The sequence below is a fragment of the Puma concolor genome, chromosome B1 (genome assembly GCF_028749965.1).
Source record: "Puma concolor isolate L17-30 chromosome B1, mPumCon1.1.hap2, whole genome shotgun sequence".
NCBI lineage: Eukaryota > Metazoa > Chordata > Mammalia > Carnivora > Felidae > Puma > Puma concolor.
In genome coordinates this window covers 100,198,742-100,217,813 of record NC_141670.1, presented here as the reverse complement: position 1 = coordinate 100,217,813, position 19,072 = coordinate 100,198,742, and the positions used below count along the sequence as shown (strand labels likewise).

General features: G+C 35.0%; 1 protein-coding gene across 2 annotated transcripts in view; it reads left to right on the top strand.

Moving 5' to 3' along the window:
• FAT4 (FAT atypical cadherin 4) overlaps positions 1 to 19,072 on the top strand; it is a 177,124-nt gene that overhangs the window by 91,829 nt on the left and 66,223 nt on the right. For both annotated transcript variants that reach the window (XM_086704263.1, XM_025921676.2), the window contains 4 exons: positions 256 to 517; positions 2,054 to 2,404; positions 9,158 to 10,080; positions 11,397 to 11,571. In XM_086704263.1, coding sequence (XP_086560389.1) covers positions 256 to 517; positions 2,054 to 2,404; positions 9,158 to 10,080; positions 11,397 to 11,571 — 1,711 coding nt within the window. The remainder of the gene's footprint in view (positions 1 to 255; positions 518 to 2,053; positions 2,405 to 9,157; positions 10,081 to 11,396; positions 11,572 to 19,072) is intronic.

Sequence of the window (19,072 nt, the reverse complement as noted above, 5' to 3'; positions counted from 1 at the left end):
GACTTTTTTCTATGTGTATATTTTATGAGTTAAAAGATATATATCTTATACTGATGGCTGATATTTTCTGTTATTTAATGGATAGGTGTTGAAAGACTATGTAATATACTACTTTGGGTGGTTATCTTTTGAAATCTTTTAATATCTTATAAAGGAAAGCCCAAAGCCTCACTTTGTCAAATACATATTCAACATAAAGAATGGTGCTCTTACTTTTCTACTTCTAACACGTTCAGATATGGGTCTTTTTCTTAGGGTGCGAATGCTCTGGTCACGTACACTATCATTAGTGGAGCTGATGACAGTTTCCGCATTGACCCCGAATCTGGAGATCTGATAGCAACCAAGCGGTTGGACAGGGAACGCCGTTCCAAATACTCCTTGCTGGTTCGGGCAGATGATGGCCTTCAGTCCTCAGATATGAGAATTAACATCACTGTCAGTGATGTGAATGACCACACACCCAAGTTCTCCAGACCCGTGTACTCTTTTGACATCCCAGAAGACACAACCCCAGGTAAGCAGCACACCCTTAAGTGTATTTTGCCAACGTCACTTTTGACTAAAATTATGGGATATGTAATGACTGCTCTTAAGTAACTAGTTTTTATTGTATACTACTAGGTATAAAAATATATGTGCTAGATATTTTAGTCTTTTAATTAACCTTCTTTGATATAGTTCCCAAGTGAATTCCTAGACTTTGGAGAACAAATGAAGTTAGCAATTCATCTAATTACTAATTACAAATATTTCTGTTTCTGAAAGTAGTTGTGATGAGTTGTTAATTTTCTGTCAATGACCGTTTTGATACTATTTTTCCACTTTATACTCTGTGATATTTTACATCCCACTTAAACATTTTATGTGTTAATATTTCTAAATGCTGACCTCTAAGAAACTGGTCATTTAATATGTTATACTTTGCTACCCCTGCATCCATTCTGAATTAATGTACTTTAGAAATGCATTTGCAGGACAGGACTGCATCTTTATTTTTAACATATTTTAAATTGATTACAAAAATTAAAATAAATGGATACTGTAAAAGTGCCTAATATACTTATAGTGCTATGTGTACAAAGCACAAAGAAAAACACATGAAAACCTGTGAATACTGCCTCTAACACTTAAAACCTGTGTGACCCAGGGAAAGTTAATTCATATCTCTTAGCCTTAATTTCAAGTTCCATAAAATGGAAATAATAATTCCAGTTGGAATTAGAGTAAAGGTTAATTTGGAGAATATATCATAGTGTGCTAACACGGGGCTTGGGAAATCGCAGGTACTCAATAAGTGTTAGTGGAATCTCAATCCTGAATTGTCGCCTTGCCTCTTTGAACATATTATGTTGTGATTGTTGAGTTTGAGTACTAAATATCCATATTTTCAGTGTGTGTACGCTTCATTTCAATTATTGGAAATTCTTATCTAAAATTGAAATTTTATTCTGAATTACATTTGGAATGATTTTGCGTAATAAGGCATATGTTACAGAAACTCATTTGACAAAGAAATTAAATATTTATAGACTACTTCTCACTGCAGTTTTCTCTTCCCTCCCCAACATGAGTTGTGCACGTCCTTCATGAAATTACCATCACGTTTATTTCTGCCTTAATTACAGCAATGACCACATGAGCTATCAAGTGATATCCCCTGAGCATAAGTCTGAATTATTGCTTGGGACCCACACCTTCCTGATACTAGCAATGGGCCCCAATAGAAGTCATTGCAGTCACCAATATGTTCATGAATTGTTAGTGCCAAGCAGAAAAATAATGTCAGAAGTAGTATTATTTCTCCAGAACATTTACACTGCAACATAGAATTTCCTGAGTATTTAATATGCTATATATTTCATTAATATTTGGGAAGGTTGGTATCAGTATTAATGTAGAAATCTGCAGAATGTTGAGTTCACTCTATTTTCATAGTGATTCTCTGGTTAAAATGTTTTACTGTAATAATAAAATTTGTTGGTGTCTGCATATACTCTCTGAGTAATACCTTATCTCATTAATCTTAGACCATTAATTTATTTTTTGATAGGTTCATTGGTAGCAGCTATTTTAGCTACAGATGATGACTCTGGTGTGAATGGAGAAATTACATATATTGTGAATGAAGATGATGAAGATGGCATATTTTTCCTGAATCCAGTTACTGGAGTCTTTAATTTGACTCGAGCATTAGATTATGAAGCACAGCAATATTATATCCTCACAGTTCGAGCTGAAGATGGTGGGGGACAATTTACTACCATTAGGGTGTATTTTAATGTACTAGATGTAAATGATAACCCACCCATTTTCAGCTTAAATTCATATAGCACATCTTTAATGGAGAATCTACCTCTAGGATCTACTGTTCTTGTGTTTAATGTTACCGATGCAGATGATGGTATGTACTTTATTTTATACACTTAAAATTTTACTAAATATGACCTCAGATTTATATTATATTTATTTACTGTGTTCAGCTGTCACAATTTTTTTTTAATATAGGTCCAAAAAGGAATAGATTTATGATTTAATTATAGAGGATTAAAAATCTGAGTACTTTATAAGTTAAATTCTTGTAACAGTTACACAGCATGCATTGTTATCATTTCAAAAACTTTGTCTTCTGGGGCACCTGGGTGGCTTGGTTGGTTAAGCATCCAACTTAGGCTCAGGTCATGATCTGGCAGTTTGTGAGTTCGAACTCCACGTTGGGCTCTGTGCTGACAGCTCGGAGCTTGGAGCCTGCTTCGGATTCTGTGTTTCCTTCTCTCTCTGCCCCTCCCTTGCTCACGCTCTGTCTCTCTCTCTCTCTCACTCTCAAAAATAAATAAACATGAAAAAAAAAAACTCTTTATCTTCCTTTTTTACAGTATTGTAGTTTAATAATGTAGAAGTCATAAAACAATTTTTTACTAGGCTTCTGTCAGATTAGTAAAAATATTTGTCTACATTTATAACTTTAACATATAAAGGATAAAAATTGGAAGCAAAAGGAAAACCAACATTTAAAAAAAATACTTAAGAATGCATAATTAGTTATATATTTCCAACAGAAAGCTTCTAATAATATTTTAGCAAGTTTTCATGCTTTGACTGAAAAGATGATTCAGATCTCTTTAACTTATGCTATATAATCAAGTTGAGATTTCACCTTAACTCTAGACTTTACATGTGTTTAATTTTATTTATTGCAAAATCATTTGGCAAACTTTCTTTTAAAATATAACTCTCCTGGCCTTTATTCTAAAACCTGTTTTGTAAATACACATATTATATAATATAACACTAGAGATAACATTGTGCATATTATCAGTCTTTAACTGATATGTTTGGAAAGTTAATACCTTGTTTCCCCTTTTATTGGATGAGTTAGATGTCCTATCTCTTGAGAAAACAAGGGACAGAACTTTCAAGAGGAAATAGGTCTCAAGCCTGAGGATATGCCTAACAACATAGGCATATCAACCTTAATTTAGAATTTCCTGGTTCTTACTGACTTGGATGATTAATGTAATTTTGGAATACCATTGTATCTCAACATTCTCCTCTATACTTAGTTTCCTTTCAGAATTGTCTAGAAGTGTCACTGAGAAAGATATGACAGGCAAAAAGCACATTATTTTATATATGTTTCAATTCACAAAATTGGAAATACTTTCTTTAGAGTTCATTAAGTGCATTTTGAAGTTTTCCCCTTTTATACAAGCACAGTTAATATTGGTCGCAGGTATATATCTAAAAAAGAAGTATCTGTAATTCTAGTACTACTACTATAGCTAATAATAACCAATATTCGTGGCATATTTAGCATGTAACTAGTCTTGGCCTAAGAACATTGCTCACTCTATTTCATTTACACCAGCCCAGCTCTGTGATTGGCTCCAACTGGCATTTATATACAACTGAGCTTAATCCCAATTTTGGAAGTTGATGTCTGTATTATAACTTTCATTAGTTTACCTGCTGTCTGCATATCAATATCTTATTTGTCCTTATGACTGGTCCTGGCTTTTCTGTAGTGAAGAATTTTTTTGCTATGTTTCTTTGTGATTTATTTATTATGCACTAGAGAGTGACTGTTGCTTCACAGGACTGTGTGTTCCTCTGGATTAAATTTTATTTTTCCTCATACCTTCAAATACAGAGAACTGAACAATAGCAAATAAGAAACTTTCTTTGTGAAAGCCTGTTGGAATATTCCTAAAGCAATATATTATTCACAGCCATATATTAACCATTGACTTCAACTTACTCTTCATGCATTTCTTTTCCTTTAATTGTGTTGAGTAAAAGTTTCAAGCTACATTTTTCCATTGTTTTAGTTTTGAATGTTTTTATCACTGTAATTTCCTGTACTTTGGCCTAAAATATAGGACACGGTTCCTATTCTTTCTGAATTTCAAGGATAATGATAAGACTGAACCAGGGTAACCTTCTTTGTTTAAAATTACCAACTCAATCACACTAAATAGTTCTCAAAGTATTTCACAGGCAGTATTACTTAGACATTTTTTTTTAAAATAACAAATTCCGGGTACCTGGGTGACTCAGTTAAGCATCTGAATTTAGCTCAGGTTATGGTCTTGCTGTTTGTGAGTTCAAGCCCACCTGAGGCTCCATGCTGAGCGTGGGACTTCTTGGGATTCTCAGTCTCCCTCTGTCTCTCTCCTTGCCTCTCCTCCACTTGTTCTCTCTCTCTTCCCAAAATAAATAAACTTTAAAATAAAATAAAATAAAATAAAATAAAATAAAATAAAATAAAATAAAATACAAAACAAATTCATCTAAATCTGTGATCAAAAGGTTCCTGATGGGAGAGTATTGTCATTTGAGGAAATTTTATATAAAAATAAAGTTAATATTTTCTGATTCTCCAGAGTTTAACCTAAAATTTTAGGTTACAGAATTATTTAGTAAAAATAGGTCAAATATTTTACTATTTTTACAATACAAATAGTATATGTATTATTCTCAAGGCTTCCCTGTGTATAGTTTAAAAAGTATTATATTGAGGCAAAATGTTATAAACCGAACTTAATGCAAATAAACTGGCTTTGGTAGTTATTATGTTATTCTAGAAATAAATGCATATGATTTTCAAAATATTGGGAGTCATAGACTGTTTTGAGAATAGAGCAATGGTAATTATTACTGAATAAGTTCACCTGTATATGCTTGGTACAATTGCAGGCATTCAAATTAAAGAAGTTTCATATTCCATTGACTTGATGACCTTTTTCGAAATCGCTTCATAAAGCTGAATGCTATCTGAAACAGTTCTGTGCCTTACAGCTGTATGATAAGTTGACAAATGGTAGTTCATTGTAGCCTAATTAAATCATGCTTAGGGATTGTGAATAAATACACACATTTCATCACAGAACTATACACCTATGTTACGTGCTATATTTCCTGGAACTAAATAATTCTCGAGACTGAAAAAAACAAAAACAGAAACAAAGACTCAATACAACCACACATGCACAATAAAACTGCCAGAAAGAATCATGCGCCTAAACCACTTTCAGAACATTGAACACAAATGGCTAGAAATATGAACAGTTTTAAGTTTAAAGACCTGGTGGGCTATAAAATCCCACTAAACTCAAGTCCCATTGCTTATGGGTAAATTACAGAATTTTAAAATAATGTATGTACCGTTTCGTGATTTGAGTATTTGATGCAAAGGACAGAGAGAGACAAATGATATGAGCTCTGTATTTTTCTTAGGAAACTACAAATCGTTAGGGAGAATTTTGAGCTTCTCTCTATCCACATCTATTTTCTAGCTGTAGAGCACATGCCCAAAGTCATTTAGAATTGTCAGAAAGGAAAAGTCCTTTTCTTTATAGTAAGGTAATATATGGGTGGCTCTTGTGGCCTGTAATTGCAACGGGAAGGATTCATGAAGTTCCTGAGATGAGAGCTGTTTTTCAGATGGTGGTGCAGTATTTTGTGCAAAGGTTGTTGTATTTTTATGTTTATTTTCTTTTTTTAAAAAAAATTTTTTTTTCAACGTTTATTTATTTTTGGGACAGAGAGAGACAGAGCATGAACGGGGGAGGGGCAGAGAGAGAGGGAGACACAGAATCGGAAACAGGCTCCAGGCTCCGAGCCATCAGCCCAGAGCCTGACGCGGGGCTCGAACTCACGGACTGCGAGATCGTGACCTGGCTGAAGTCGGACGCTCAACCGACTGCGCCACCCAGGCGCCCCTATGTTTATTTTCTCAAAGATGATTGTTATCATGAGTTCCTCTTAATGTTATTATCTAATATCAATATTTGTCATTATGAACCTGAATATAAAATCAAATTTTTCTTTTTTTGTAATTCTTGTTAAAGTTTAATACTACTTACCCCACCCAACTGCCTCACCATACTTTTTTTCCTTAAAAAAAAGAGGCTGTTCTGCTGTTTACAAGGAGGCTATAAAGTCTTGGTATCACATTCTCTTTTTGCCTCTGAAATGTAGTTGTTTACTCAAGGAAGTGGCAAACATGGTGGACCAGAGTGTTCAGATCCTTGATTTAATTGCTTGAATTCCAATTGATTTATGTAGAAATGCTAGGCCATCACTTTGTAGCCATGTGTAATTTTGTCAGTTTTTCTAATTTCTTTTGATCTTGGGCATGATTTTATATGCTTTCACAGAGCTAAATTTTATATCTCTGCTTGTAGGTATTATTTTATCCAGATGTTTTCATAACTTTTTCTCAGTAATAATTGTGTCTGAATTTGTGCCTCAAAGAATAGGAATTCAATATTTACTGATGGGTTTAGCCATAAAAAATGCAGAAAATTTCCTTGGTAAAAAATGACTTACAAGTATATTAAAAATATATAATATACATCTTTTAAATTAAATGTCTTTTTAGGGATATATAGGTGTATATATTTTCTGAAATAAGAAGTATATAAAATATTATATATATAAAATCTCTATATATTGAACCAATTGATGGAAAATTTTTTGTACCAGTTGATGGAACTTTTTCTTCCCCCATCCTTTGAATTTAAAGTCAAAGGTTGAAGTAGACTGTTGACCTTGTTCAATCCAGATCTTAAAATTCTCTTTATCTCCTCCTGGTAAATTGACCTTTGACTCCCATTAGCTTTATTTATTCATATTTTTCCGGATCTTCAGAGTCCTAATTATTCTGAACTTTACACTGGTTGCTCACTTCTGAATAGTTTTAAATAAACTATAAATATTAAAAGCCACAACTCACAATGAGGAGGAAAATCTACCTTTTCAAAGATCTATTCAATCCTGGAGATTTTTATGAATAAGTCAGTGTCTGAAAGTTATTTTCATAAAAATTTCTTCTGTATATCAACATATAGACAAAGGACATTAGATACAGACCATAAAATCACAGGGAAAGAGTAATTCTAACATTTTTTTTTTTAAAAGAGCAGGCAATCCTTAGCTGGTAGAAAAGAAAATACCATTACTCAACTAAAACTTGCCTTCACAAGGAACATGACAAGTTTCAAAAAACGGTAAATGCTAACTTAAGTAGGGGCGCCTGGGTGGCTCAGTCGGTTAAGGGTCTGACCTTGGCTCAGGTCATGATCTCATGGTTTGCGAGTTCAAGTCCCACATCGGGCTCGCTGACAGCTCAGAGCCTGGATCCTGCTTCAGATTCTGTGTCTCTTTCTCTCTCTGCCCCTCCCCTGCTCAGACTCTGTCTCTGTCTCTCAAAAATAAGTAAATATTGAAAAAAAGTTAAAAACAAAAAAGCGCTAACTCAAGTAGTAATAGGCTTCTAAGAAAGAGTATTTTTCAAGAAAAAAAAAAAGAAAAAGAGTGATCAAATTGCTTTAGAAGACTCTTGGGACAGACTAGATATCATTTCTGACACCTGAATAGTTTGTTTTTTGTTTTTTGTTTTTTTTTTTTTTTTAAGTAATCTCTAAACCCAACATGGGGCTTGAACCAACCCTGAGATTAAGAGTCACATGCTCTAGTGAATGAGCCAGCCAAGCACCCCTGATGCCTAAACAGTTTAAATTAACTTCAGAAAAATAGGAACTATTTGTCAGCAGTTAACATAACTCAACAGATTTTCCCTAGCATAAAATCCGAGAGTATAAAATCCTTGTTGAGAATGAATTATCTAGATACATGAAATGTTTCTTAACAATACTTAGAATATCCTACAGTGTCCCAACATCTTTAGGAAGAGATATAAAAATGTGCATAGCATTATGCGCAAGTGAAGAAAACATAAATCTGGGGCAAGAAATCTGATTTCTTTTTGTTTTCACTGCTTTTCTGTTATTTACTTTCAAATTATTTACTAAAAACAATTGGCCAATCCATTCCCCACATCATTTTTGTGAGAATATTCTCTGCAGTCATTTTCTGAAATAGGAAATTATATATTATTTTTTATAATTAAGAAGTGACACATGTTGTAAGAAAAATATATAAAATAGTATCTAAATATAGCCCAATAATATAGTGTGAGCATTTATATTTGCAGCCTTTTATGTGTAACTTTACTGCTAACATTTCCTTCAAAGAATACTTTTAAAACACATTAAGTGTACATAATAAAATCCGAGAGAGAATTATTTTCACAAAGGGCATGAGCCAGATGCTTACTAAGAATTAAAAAGTATTTATTGGTTCTGACAAGAAATGTAAAAGTAGGCTTAAAACATGACTAATGCCATACATCAGAAAATTTTATTACCCTTCTCTGAAAATTGGTGTCAACCTCAATAAATTACTGAAGTTCTAAATGTTTGGCTAATAGTATAGACTGTGGCACTGTTAATGTTGAACCCTCAGGAACCATTTGATAGAAATAAGAAAGTATATAGAAAAATATTCGCTCTCCGGAATATTTTTCTCCTTTCTAATTTTGTAATTTAACATTTCAACATCGTAGTAAATTGTAGGCATTATATAGATCATTTGTTCACCAGATTGTAAACATCTTTTCAGAACAAAAGTTGACAGACAAGGAATTATGTGTATGCATTACTTACAAAACAATTAACTGTGGCTAAATCATCCAAAGTTGTGTTTGGGGCATTATATATCAAATATGCAAAGTTTTATGCCAGAATGTTTGGTACAACTTGGTCTGTAATCAGCACACATTCAAGAAAATTTAATGTTTTCCCTTTCATTTCAGGCATCAACTCCCAATTGGCTTATAGCATTGCTTCAGGTGATAGCCTCGGTCAGTTTACAGTGGACAAGAATGGTGTACTGAAAGTCCTTAAAAGTTTGGATCGGGAAAGTCAGTCCTTCTACAACCTGGTTGTTCAAGCACATGACCTGCCACAACTTCCAGCCTCCAGATTCACAAGCACTGCCCATGTCTCCATTATTTTGTTGGATGTAAATGATAACCCACCAACATTTCTTTCCCCTAAATTGACATACATTCCAGAAAACACACCTATTGATACTATTGTTTTCAAAGCTCAAGCAACTGACCCAGACAGTGGCCCAAACAGCTATATTGAATACGCCCTGCTGAACCCTTTGGGAAACAAGTTCAGTATTGGGACCATTGATGGTGAAGTGAGGCTCACTGGAGAACTAGATAGAGAAGAGGTTTCTAATTACACTCTAACAGTGGTGGCTACAGACAAAGGTCAACCAGCTCTCTCTTCATCTACAGAAGTTGTAGTTATGGTGCTTGATATCAATGACAACAACCCTGTTTTTGTACAGGCCTTGTATAAAGTGGAGATTAATGAGAACACACTTACTGGAACAGATATAATACAAGTATACGCAGCAGATGGAGATGAAGGTACAAATGGACAGGTTCGCTATGGCATTGTTGATGGTAATGCCAATCAGGAATTTCGCATCGACTCTGTCACAGGTGCCATCACTGTGGCTAAGCCTTTGGATAGAGAGAAAACTCCTACTTACTCACTAACTGTTCAGGCAACAGATCGGGGAAGTAACCCCAGAACTGACACCTGCACTGTCAGCATTGTTCTACTGGATATTAATGATTTTGTTCCCATGTTTGAGCTATCTCCATATTCTGTAAATGTCCCTGAGAATTTAGGGACACTGCCCAGAACAATTCTTCAGGTCAGTATATTTAAATAAAATAAATACTATGTTCACTATAAGACATCTAATTTAAAAGTCAACACTCGGGGCACCTGGGTGGCTCAGTCAGGTGAGTGTCTGGCTTGAGCTCAGGTTGTGATCTCGTGGTTCATGGGTTTGAGCCCCACGTAGGGCTCTGTACTGTACAGCACAGCTGTTTTGGGTTCTGTGTCTCCCTCTCTGTCTGCTCCTCCCCTGCTTGTGCCCTGTCTCTCTCTCAAAAATAAATAAACATGAAAACTTTAAAAAAAAAAAAATAAATGTCAACCCTCTCCTACAGTGTTCATGCTTCACCCACTCTCTTCCTCATTGTCTCCATAAATGCTTACCTGCAGATACAGGAGATCTCGAAAAGGAAAGGTTTATGAAAACTATACCCAAGAACTTACTGATTTCCTCCTCATAGATTAAAATATTGCATTACAATTATGTTCTTTTGTGAATACTCATTTTGCACACTTTTATGTATTTGTGTATTTTGAATTGTTTCACTATAACAGTAATATCTAAACATAGTGAGAAAATAAAATGATGTAAATGTTTGAAAACTTGGTTACAAAAATCCTACTCGCTCGCCTCCTTACCTGGATGGAACTTTTGTTAAAAATTTTTGTGAAGCTTTCCAAAAATACTATAAGTTGATTTTATATATAGTTTTACACAAATAATACATACTACTCTGTACCATTTTTACTTTTTACTAGAACTTAAAGATGTGTCTCAGGAACCTTTTATATTGGTACATATGACTTTACCTCATTGTATTTAAATTTATTTATTTATTTTGAGAGAGAAAGTGTGTGAGCAGGGGAGGGGCAGAGACAGAGGAAATGGGAGAATCCCAAGCAGGCTCCAAGCTGTCAGCGGGGAGCCTGATGAAGGGCCCGATCCCACTACTGTGAGATCATGACCTGAACCAAAATCGAGAGTCAGACAATTAACTGACTACCCAGATGCCTCTACCTCATTATTTTTTTTTTTTTAAATTTTTTTTTTCAACGTTTATTTATTTTTGGGACAGAGAGAGACACAGAGCATGAACGGGGGAGGGGCAGAGAGAGAGGGAGACACAGAATCGGAAACAGGCTCCAGGCTCTGAGCCATCAGCCCAGAGCCTGACGCGGGGCTCAAACTCACGGACCGCGAGATCGTGACCTGGCTGAAGTCGGACGCTCAACCGACTGCGCCACCCAGGCGCCCCTCTACCTCATTATTTTTAATGATACATTTTATTTTGTGGTGGACATTGTGTTAGATTTATTCACATTCCTGGCATGTATTATTCTCCCCTACAGGTGGTGGCAAGAGATGATGATCAAGGTCCTAATAGCAAACTCTCATATGTTCTATTTGGTGGTAATGAAGACAATGCTTTTACTCTCTCAGCTAGCGGAGAACTTCGAGTAACACAGAGTTTGGACCGCGAGACAAAGGAACACTTTGTCTTGATGATCACAGCTACAGATTCAGGTACGCCTTGTCTGGTTATGAAGAATTTCTTCACAAAATAATTAAATAAAAGTATATTCGTCTACCATGAAATTAAACATTTATTGAAGAATTTATGAATTCTTGGCACTCCAATTGTATCTATATAATTTATAGCAGATATATCACTTTGTGAAATTTGTGTATAAATATCTAAATGATAAAGGCTTGAGTACAATACAAACAGGGCTCTATTCCTGTAAGACCAAATGTTTCCCTGCCCACTTAGCCATCACTTTTGAGGGTAATTTGATACTCTACCAATTGAGCCATGAGGCATTTCAAGCACTTTCAGCTTTAAAACATTCAATGGTTCTAACTGGCCATAGTGGGTAATAAATTGGGTCCAGAGTTCTTCATTAGTCGTCTAGGTTTTGTAAGTAGCCATAATAGGCATTTGATGAAGCCCCACCGAGCTCCAAAAGGAGTATCAGTGAGAACCTGGCATCCTCACTGAGTTAGCAGCATAGTGGACTACCATAGAAATAATGAAAAACAGTATATGCTAGGATTTAATGCCTGTAAGCAGTAATTATGTAAAGTTGTATAGCAGGTGGTACAAAATACAATCTATTAAAAAATAATATTACTATTTACCACCATTTTGTTTTGCATATATTGACTCTCTACTGAGACTTCTAATTCAAAATTGAAATAATTTAAAATTTGTCAAAGGAATGTTAGGCCTTGAAGAAAGTATGTATTGCTTAAATATTTGTTGAATAAATGATTGAATGAATGAATTGATCATTGAATTCCAGAGGCATTAATGAATCATGAAACATTGCCTTATGTGACATTCATTTATACAAATAGCCACGCAACTTATTATTTAAGGATTAAAGAATTTGATAATGTTGACATAGTTTCTAAAATTTTGTTGAAATCGCTTTAAGCCAAAGCGATTTTTTGGAACCTCAAAGGACTAAAATTATATCTATATCTACGTATATAAATTTGTATTCATGAATATAGTATATATTCATGTAGATTTGTGGATACTGATACAGAACAATTTTGAATTTACAACTGTGCTCGTTTTACTGTTGTTGAAAGGTTTTTGATGAACATGGCATTAAGTTTTTGTTATATATGACCGATTTTGGAGTATACAATCTATTGTTTCCAGTCACCACTTCTAATAAAAGAGCAGGGGATTTTGAGATTACAAGTCATGATCGATTTATATTCGGTATTCAGATGATAGTGCCAATGATTATTAATTCAGGTGGCTCTTATATATTATTTGCCATTTACTCTTGGGATTGTCATTATCTGAGACTATTGCCTACAGAGAAAACCACAGTCTCTGCCTTTTTGAAAATATGTGTGAATGACCATGTTATATTTTTGCAAACTATAAAATCCTGAGGAATAATGAACAGAATATGGTGTGGTAACCATGTAAAGTTTAAACCAAGTTTATCTGAAACATGTTTTATTATGTCCATAGTCAGTAATGTGCTTCATGGTCAGTAGGCACAAAGGGTAAGTATTCTTATGTAAGAAATACAATCACTACTACATTGCTCATATCAATCCAGTATTTCAACAGTCACTTGGATAGAAGAGAGAAAAAAAATTGAGTAGACACTGGTAGTCAGATATTTACAACCAAGGTTTTATTACTAAAACACCCCAGTCTTAGCTTCCTTCTCCAGTTAGTACTGGAAATGTGTGGTCAGTTCTATGCATGTGTGAAAACATAGCCTTTGTAAAAGTGAAGTGGGGAAGGAGAAACCAGGACCAGAAATCTAGTTGGCTAAGGCATCAGTCACTATAAAACCTGTGCACAGAATGTGTGTCACAGAGAAGTCATCCCTGGGTGGGAAGCAGGATGTGATTGCAAGAGTTAGGTTGCAGCGCAGGGTGATCTGGGATGAGCAGGCACAGCCCACAAGTTCTCCATCAGTACTTTGGAATATTCTAAGTCAAAAATCATGGTAGAGAAAGAATGTAACCATGTAGACAAGAGTGCTTGTTTTCAACCAGGGGATTCTGAGAATTTAAATTATTTTTGTATGTCTATGTAGTCAAGGGGTGGGGGATATTGTGAAGAAGAAGGAAATTTACATATATATATATATATATATATATCCATATCTATCTCTATCTTTATATCTATATCTATATCCATCTGTGTCATGCAGTATAACAGGTTTTACAGACATTAACCCATTTTTATACATCACTTTTCTTTATCATCTCAAAACCTTGCATGTTATTTTGATTTTACTTACAGTAAACCCAAACTCAGTGTGGTTAAACAATTTGCTCAGGATCACACAGCTATGTGGCAGAGTATGATTCAGACCTTAGCATAGCTTACTTGCAAGTTCAAAGTATACTGAATTTTTAGTGTGTAAGCAAAGTCAAATTTGAAAAGAATAATATTGATTGCCAAAATTATTTTATTTGCAAACCAAAACTTAGTATTAATCTGTATAATAAAATGGTAAAAACTTTCATTTTGAATCTGGTTTGAATTCTGGTTCTGTCATAATTTTCTTTGTGATTCAGGCAAGGTGTACTATCTCTCTCAATTTCAGTATCTTCTTCAGTACAATTGGGATAATAATAACTAGAAAGTAGTTTATTATAAGGTTTAATTGATACAACCTATGTTAAATTGCTAAATATGCCTATAACATAGTGTAATGATTTTAATAAGAATTGTACTTCATACACTTTAAATACTGTAAAATTCTTAGAAATATTTGCCCTGTCCCTTACTACATAAGTATTATTATTAAAAGATGTATAGATGTATTGGTTTCATAAACATTTTTTAAAAATCGTAGTTCACATTAAGTTTCATTTTATACTTTACTACTTTAGAAATTTTTAGTTTGTAGCAGATATTTCTTTTCAACTTCCAAAGAATGTATTTTATAGTAAATGTTTCACTATTCAAGAAGACCACAGATTTTTAAAACTATAGTTCAACTAAAATACAGTTAAAGAGGAGTTTGTGGACTGACCAGCAAAGTTAACCATCACTCGTAGTGCTATTTCTCCATCAAAATGACAATATGGAAGGGATATTTCATTTGGGGAAAAAAACAAAGACAAAAAATAAAAAAACAAAAAAAAAAAACAAACACCTTGAAATGATAGAGCTAAAAGTGTTTTCTTCTAATAGACGTGGGTGAATGAGCCTGTTAGGAGTAACTTTCACAAGGAGGAGATTCAATAAAACATTGATCTACATGTGCAGACTATGCAAGAACCAAACCCTGGTTCCAGTGAGTCAAACTGATGCCATCAGCCTTGAGTCTGAGGAAAATTGGGGATCTAAAATTCTTAATATCAGGACAAATAATAGAAGTATAACTCTAATTTCTAGAAAGGATTATTGGCACTACATGAGAAATGGAAAGACCATGTATATATTGATTCTGCCAAATAGTGAGATAGGAGTATTAATAAGTTATGGAAATTCAAATTATCAGTAACATTAAGGTATTTGGCAGTGTGCCTTAAATTTAGTGCCTTAAATATGGTGTTAGGGAGCATGATGGGAGATGTAAATGAGATTCAGCATTTTGGCAGCCTAGAAATTAGAGAATTTCTTAAAAATTTTTTTTATGTTTATTTATTTTTAAGAATGAGAGAGACGGAGCGTGAGCAGGGAAGGGGCAGAGAGAGAGGGAGACACAGAATCCAAGGCAGGCTCCAGTCTCCGAGCTATCAACACAGAGCCCGATGCGGTACTTGAGCTCACAGAACTGAGATCATGACCTGAGCTGAAGTTGGACACCTAACCAACTGAGCTACCCAGGCGCCCTGAGGATTTCTTAAACTTTGTCCGAAAGCACAGATTTTGATGAGAGTGTTGTTTTTTTTTTGTTTTTTTTTTTTTTTGAGTTGCCCTGATATGAGCTCATGTGTCTGAGGCCCCTAGACAAAAAGTACTTAGTTAGGTATCTGAAGATCACTTAATATGGATCATGTAGAAAACAATCAGAAGTTGTGTGGGAAGTTGGACTGAATTATTTTAAAGTCATTAAAACTCATATGTGACAATGATTTTATATGCCATTAATTTGCATACTTTGGGTATCACAAATAAACCATTTTTGTGAGAGAACTTGAGTTTGAGGTATCAGGCTTAAGAATCTGCCGTTTAATCTTGTATTCCAACCATGAAGTTTCTGACACAAGATTTAAAATACAGATTCACTTCTTTGATTTAAAAGTCAAATTGGTAGGTGACATGAGAAAACTCAGAAAAATATGGCAGCTTTAGATCCCAGATGCCATGTTATTCTCAAATTTGCCATGTTCTAAGGACCAGGAAATATCAAAGCATTCTAAACAAGAAAAAAGTTTGACAGTTTTATTCTAGCCCACAAATTACTTTCCCATTGCTTTTTAAAAATTCTTACCTAGGGGCGCCTGGGTGGCGCAGTCGGTTAAGCGTCCGACTTCAGCCAGGTCACGATCTTGCGGTCCGTGAGTTCGAGCCCCGCGTCAGGCTCTGGGCTGATGGCTCAGAGCCTGGAGCCTGTTTCCGATTCTGTGTCTCCCTCTCTCTCTGCCCCTCCCCCATTCATGCTCTGTCTCTCTCTGTCCCAAAAATAAATAAACGTTGAAAAAAAAAATTGAAAAAAATAAAAAATAAAAAATAAAAATTCTTACCTGTGGCAGCCCAGAGATAGGTCAACTTTGGCAATATGGCAATACTTGAATCAGCTGTTTTTGTTTTTGTTTTTATCAGAAAACCTTTAAATCTTTGAATATTTTTGGGAGAGAAAATATTAGCATTGCACTCTCATTTTATTTTTATTTACTGACTGCATGAGTATAAAGTAGCACATCTGGAAACTCTCTACTCCTGTCTACTACTTAAAAGGAGCTACAACCACACTATCACGTGTGTGTGGGGCTGAATGTTACATTGCTAAATAACAAAACCAGAACAGAGTAAGATAATTCGACCTCATTTTTTTTTCCTATAGGCTTAAATTATTAAATAGTAATGTAATGGGTTGAAAGTATAACTCAACTCAGAATAATATTTTGTTTATAATTAAAAATATAAATATTCCCCTTAATTCTGTATTCCTGTTATTTTTTCTAGAAATAGAAATAGTTTGTACCAAGTACCAATTCCTAGAAGGCTAAAGCTTCAGCTTGGCACAGTAATGCAGGTACTACAGAGAACCCATCACTATGTGGTTGCTTTTAAGAGGGGCGTTGGCTATAAAGCAGTCAATGCCCTTCACAAGATTTAGCATTCTCTTCCCAAGTAGCCTTCCTTATAAGAGTCTTCCTTACCATTGTCTTATATATGCAATAAATACAATAATATGAGTTTAATGTAGTAAGTTGCAGTGAATTATCAGGGAGCCCAAAGCAATAACTTAGAAAATTAATTCAGAGAATTCAGTTACAAAATGGAAGTATATCCTGAGGTAAATACATAGCTTTGTAGTTAAACTGAAGTTCAAATCTCACCTCTGCCATTTCTTAGCCACATAACCTTGGTTAAGTTACCCTCATGTTCATATTGATAAAATGAATATACCAATTTCTACATGAAAAGCCTACTGGCAGAAATAAATATGAGAATGATTTACTTTTAGGTTTAATATTAGTCAGCTTGTTTGCTGAACATCTCAAGCTCAGTAAGCCCAGATAAAATTTGTACTCCCTACCCTCCATAAATTTCTCTTTGTCCACAATTTCCCAATTGCTGTTACCTTCTTTGTTCCCTTTTCTCTGTATCCCCACATTCAACAACTGGGCATTGGCAAGTAGATTTCTTCCTTAAAAAGATATTGAAAAATATCCTGAATTTTTCCACTTTTCTTAATTCCCACTACCAACACCTTGGTCTAAGCCAGGTCTAATATAATAGCTCCCTAACTGCCTAACTCTTCTTCCCAAAGTACATTCTTCAAGCATCTCATGAACTTTGAAACTATAAATTAGATCATCATGCCCTATCGCTTGCTTAAAAACCCTCCAGTGGTTTCTGAGAATAAAGCCTGAACTTCTCACCATGACACATAGCATTCAGTGACCTGGCCTCTGTCCACCTCTCTGACTTGGTCTTTCCCCACCCACTGCCACCTTTATCAGGCACCTGCCCTCCCGAGGTGGCTGGCACGCTCAGCCACTGTCACCTCCAGCTCTGCATTCAGTGTCATCATGTTGATGGGTTGACATCAGCCAGTGTGGAAACATTTGACACACAGAAACCAGTAAATGTCACCAATCAGGTGACTTGCTTCTGGAGAGTAGTTGCCGTCACTTTTATTGCAAATTGACAATGTCAGATAATTTGGCCTTTAAAAATTGCCAACCTTCTCCTGCATTTGCCCCCGTGTTCAGGTACTTCACTCTGTCTGAAGTGTTCTATCCTGTAGCTCGCTTTTTCTTTCTTTTTTTTCTTTTTTTTTAAGGCCAGACACATTCATGTTTTAGTTATTCTGCCATTATATCTAGGTGAGATGTCAACTTCTCATAAAAGACTTATCTTTTTTTTTTCTTTTTTTTTTTAATGTTTACTTATTTTTGAGAGAAAGAAAGAGAGAGAGAGACAAAGTGCATGCAGGAGAGGGGTAGAGAGAGAGAGGGAGACACGGAATCTGAAGCAGGTTCCAGACTCTGAACTGTCAGCACAAAGCCCAATGTGGGGCTCGAACTCACAAACCGTGAGATTTTGACATGAGCCAAAGTCGGACACCTAACTGACTGAGCCACCCAGGCACCCCTCAGAAAGGACTTATCTGACCACCAATCTAATGTAATCCCCTCTCTCCAGTTTTACTATCACTTTGCCTTGTTGTGATTTTGTCTTAAAACCAATTATTATCTGAAAATCTAATATCATACATGAGTGTGTGGAGTAATCAAACTCTATCAATAGATATCCTTCCAATAGAATGTAAACTTCCTAAGTCTTGTGCCAAATGAATTGCCAGAGGGGCACCTGTGTGGCTCAGTAGGTTAAGCATCTGACTCTTGGTTTTGGCTCAGGTCATGATTTCATAGTTTTGTGAGTTTGAGCCCCATGTCAGGCTCTGGGCCGACAGAGCGAAGCCTGCTTGGGATTCTCTCTCTGCTCCTCCCCCACTCGTGCTGTCTCTGTCTTGCTCAAAATCAATGAATAAACTTAAAAAAAATGAATTGCTAGAAACACCCAGAACAGAACCTGTGACATAACAGGTGCTTACTAAACATTTGTTAAATGATAAAATGATTTAATGGGTAAAAAGTCATGATAATCAATCATCACCATCTTGTTATTTTAATATGCAACTATTATTTCATATTTTATTTACCAGACTTTTAGTTTATTGTTGTATATTTATCACTTGCAGATTTTTCAAAGGTCCTACCAAAAGGAAAAGCACCAATCTTTGTAAACTCATGGCTGAAATTCCAGAAGTTTTTCTACATTGGTTGTGGTCATTCAAATTGACCTCTGCTTTGAAAAAACAGCACAAGTGTTTAAGGCTCTGGAGTGTTTAGT